Source organism: Centruroides sculpturatus, unplaced genomic scaffold (genome assembly GCF_000671375.1).
Source record: "Centruroides sculpturatus isolate CEXI.00-Female unplaced genomic scaffold, Cexi_2.0 scaffold7, whole genome shotgun sequence".
In the NCBI taxonomy this organism is placed as follows: Eukaryota; Metazoa; Arthropoda; class Arachnida; order Scorpiones; family Buthidae; genus Centruroides; species Centruroides sculpturatus.
In genome coordinates this window covers 1,502,348-1,506,781 of record NW_019384510.1, presented here as the reverse complement: position 1 = coordinate 1,506,781, position 4,434 = coordinate 1,502,348, and the positions used below count along the sequence as shown (strand labels likewise).

At 35.1% G+C, this 4,434-nt stretch overlaps 1 protein-coding gene across 1 annotated transcript in view; it reads right to left on the bottom strand.

Moving 5' to 3' along the window:
• Positions 1–1,750, bottom strand: part of LOC111622397 — a 12,382-nt gene extending 10,632 nt beyond the window's left edge. The window contains exon 1 of the mRNA XM_023364770.1: positions 1,625–1,750. Within this exon, the coding sequence (XP_023220538.1) occupies positions 1,625–1,642 (18 nt within the window). The 5' untranslated portion in view covers positions 1,643–1,750. The remainder of the gene's footprint in view (positions 1–1,624) is intronic.
• Positions 1,751–4,434: the final 2,684 nt, after the last annotated feature.

The window sequence follows — 4,434 nt, the reverse complement described above, 5'->3', positions numbered from 1 at the left end:
AACGGTTCTAAAGCTTCTGGTTTTGATTTCGAGGGAGTCGGAGTGAAAATTTTGGCTTACGCCGATGACATGTATCGGTGGCTGATTCCGTGACGAACCTACAGAGGATAATTAATTAATGTTTTGGAGATATTTGTTTCTAACGCGGCACTGGAAGTTAATTCGGTTTAAATCGAAAATTGTGGTGTTTAGGAAAGGAGATGCGGGTTCTGTTAAAGAAAAGTAGTTTTATAGAGGAGGTAACATCGAAGCGGTCCGAGAATTTAAATATTTAAGTGTGTTATTTTGTTCAAATCTCCCATTTGAACAAAATAATACAACCAAATATTTAAATTCTCGTTCTTCCTCATTATGTCAAATATCTCGACCTAACGAGGAAGAAAGCAGAATTTCTGTCGTTTAAGATTATCCAAATATTTAATTACCGAACATTTAATTGTAAAATATACTATATACCAGCTTATTGTGTTATTAAATGTTCTAGTTATAGCTTTCTACACTTTTATTTTATTGCTAATCGGAGATATTGAACCCAATCACGGTCTAATGTCTCGAACTCCACTTTCCTCATTTCTCCCGAAGTCTTCTACGTCCAGTAAGTGTCGGCGGTCTCCCAGTGAACCCGCGCTAAAATCTCAACGTCGAAACCATTATGTCAATTCCTCTAAATCTTGCTATGTTTTTAGAAAAACGTTTTGACATGGTTATATCGGAATTTTTTCTCTCTCTCTCTTTCCGCCCTGTGGGCACTAAGAGGGCCTCCTTTTGCGAGCCCATTATGGGTTCGGCCAGGCCCACAATGGGGCTGCCGGGTGGTGAGGGACGGAGCCCGACATATCCGAACGGACCACCCCCGAAAAATTCCTGGGGATTTTGTTTATATCGGAATTAGACGAATTATGGACCTTCGACCAATATGCACGAGGAAGGCGAGGAACGTTTAACTGCCGTCGAAAAGAAAGCGGAAGAATTAAAGTCGACTTTTCTCTTCTTTTGTATTTTTTGGACTCCTCTAGTAATAGTGCCAAAAAGAAACATATAGCGCTATCCTGTTTTCGGTACGATGAATTTGATATTTTGATCTGTACTCTGGAATCGCTGCGATCGATTAACCCTTTCCTTCTCCCTCGCCGAGTGGAAAATTTCAAAAAATCCCTTCTTGGTGTACATTCTCGTGACGTACCCAGTGTACCAAATTTCAACTTTCCCTATCCAGATAATCACTTATCATTGGCACATTCGATGCAGTTAATAACAAATTTTACTGTTTTAATTGCGTTATTCATATCAATTTAATAGTTTAAATATGAAATATTGCATATTAACTTTTTAGCTACTGTATTATTACATTATATTTTATATTACGCAAGTATTAAAGGGGCATTCGGAAAGAGTCGGAGGGTATTCGCATCCTCTGTTCCTTTCTAAATACACGAGGACATATTTGTCTGAATAGAAATGTATACCTATGAGTGTATATAGCATAAATCGTGTGTATAATCAGTTTAGATCTATTTACAATAAACGTTTCCACCCCACGAGCTGTACTATATTATAATATATTATCGCTATATTATTATATTAAAAATACAGTATATAAATAAAAATATATATTCATAATTACATTCATTTGACGCTGCATTCCCTTTTGAAGCTATTTCCTATGCCAAACGTCGAATAAATATCAATGTGCCGATTGCGTCATTTTTATCTGTGACGACATTTATATAGAAATATACGAAAGGAAATTTTATTCTTCCTTTCGGTATTTTCCATTTCTACGGTTACGTACGGTACAATTTTTAACTTATCCCAAATAAATCTTCGTGGCCGTTATTGGAGGTTCGAGTGTATTAGAAATATACCAGTCGACCCCCCTATAACACTGTTGATAATTCCGTTTTATATGAATTCCATGCTGTACGAGTCACTTAGATTTTACAAATACGTGTGCCGGGCTGTGAACGGCTCACAAATTTGTAAAATCTAAGTGACTCGTACAACATGGAATTCATATGAAACGGAATTATCAACAGTGTTATAGGGGGTCGACTTGTATTTGCAATTTGCTCTTATTTCGAGTGATGATGATAAATTTTAATTCTATCAGATTGAAACGCAATAAAACCTCGATTTAACGGACTAATTCGGGCGAGGAAGCGTCTTTTAAAGTCGAAAGTCCGATAAATAATAAAATAGGTTTTCCCAAAGCGCTTGTTAAAAAATTGATAAATTAGTTTATCTGTTTTACTAGTGTTCATTTTTACTTATGACATACGAACCAGAGATTTTGTTCGTTAAACCGAGGTTTCACTGTATTATTAATTTAAAATTTCACGCGCCCAACGACATAAACAATTTGTCAATTGTTTATGTCGCGGTACAGTTCTTCTGTCTATACACGCGCAGCGACAGATAATATGAAATTTTTTTATACGAGTGTGCGTCGGGGCTGTGTTCTTAGCCTGTAGCTTTTTAAATTTATTTAAATAATTTTATTAGGCGAGTTAACGGTTCTAAAGCTTCTGGTTTTGATTTCGAGGGAGTCGGAGTGAAAATTTTGGCTTACGCCGATGACATGTATCGGTGGCTGATTCCGTGACGNGCCGATCAATCCTCTCGCGACAGTAAAAATGTGACGTCAGCGCGACAAATACATTCGCGAAACTTCTCTAACAATTTTTCGTAACTTTTTGCTACATCACCTGCCATCTGCCGACAAGATTTTAATTCATTTTCCTTTATTAGAGATAAATGCGGGATTATATCAGACCCAGACCCTTATAAGAACTGAAGGATTACGAATTTAAATATTAAATAATAATAAACTTTTAACGACTGAAGTCGTTATTTTAAAGTAAAAACAATTACAAAATACATACATTTTTATTTATCTACAATAATTCACCCAGAGAAAAGTTTCGCATTAAACAAACACGCATTGGCTAAAATGCAATAAATAAAAATATAACGTAAAATGGGTAAAATCCAGTAAGGAATCTGATACAATAAAACAACTTTATGTACGTTATAATAATTTGTCTATTTTTAATGGTCATAAATCGTGATAGCTGTTTACGATAACGAGAACTATTATCGGCACGGTTAACTATGGTGTCACTGTCGTCCTTTGATACGATAAGACGTTATCTCGGTCGACTAATCGATACAACTATTTGGAATCATTGTCCCGCTATCAACTGTTATCGAAGCCGGACTTACATCTAGATAAATCGGGCAATTACCTACGATCACGCTACCTCATTTGTAAATTTAGAAATAAATAAAAATTTTAAGCGTATTGTTAACAGTTTGAACAAAAAACATTGGCTTTTTCTCCGCGATATAGTGATAAACAAAACAAATGACATTATTAATATGTTTGAGAGGCTCCGATAACAATTTGGCACGTGGCCCGAAATTTTCTTAATTAATAACGCACTATTATTCATCGTCGTTACCACCTCGTATACTGCTTTAATCCAGTAGAAACACCCAGATTTTTCAATGGAGTTTAGATTATAGTAATTCCAGGTAATTAGTAGAACCTGGTTAAAATAATGTTAATTTAAAGAGGACAAACTCGTCGGGAACGAGAACGCGGTTTTAATCGGTCCCAGTTCAATAAGGATCGTATACGAAGTTTAACGTCTCACAATCGGACGATTGAATTCTATGCGCAGAACGTCTGCCGCAGCCTTTTTTTTCCTGGCTAACGATAATGTGATGAACCAAAACAGTCTTTTATTGCGCCTAATCGAGGAAACACATTGTATATAACGCCGTAAAGCTTATAGATACAAAATATTCACAACAGATTAATAATTACATACACTAATTAAAACCAATCGTCGATTGGATATTTACGACATTGTCACAATACCCAAACCCCACCAAAGACAGATTTACACGATTATTTAATTAAAAAACACACAAATATAATTAAAGTTTGGTTACTGTTGGAGGCAAGTGTTGCCTCAAAATCTTGTATGTACGGGCCATTCCTACAATATGTTCAATATATGTTCTTTTACTAGATATTTTTCTGTCTCAAGATAACAAAGTGCTGTTCATTCATGCTTTTCTTCTCATAAAAGTAGGTGTATTTAATACTAAATCTTTAGAAATTAGCAAGTCAATATTAAAATCTCTATCAGCCATTAGTCTTTTGCCTTTGTTATTTTACATAGTGAAGATCTTTCTACAACCTGTTGATTGCTTACAGAACCATCATATGCTTCTGAAACAAAACTTATTAAACCACCTGGTGTACAACCTATAGCTGCTTTTTTAATGTGACATTTTCATATGATGACCATGTAGTTTGCTGTGCAACAGAATTTTTTGGTTTGCTTATTTTGCATTCTAGAGAATCAATAACAACTCTAGTAGTTGGAAATTTTGTTTTAAAATTACTAGGCATGTATGTGTCAA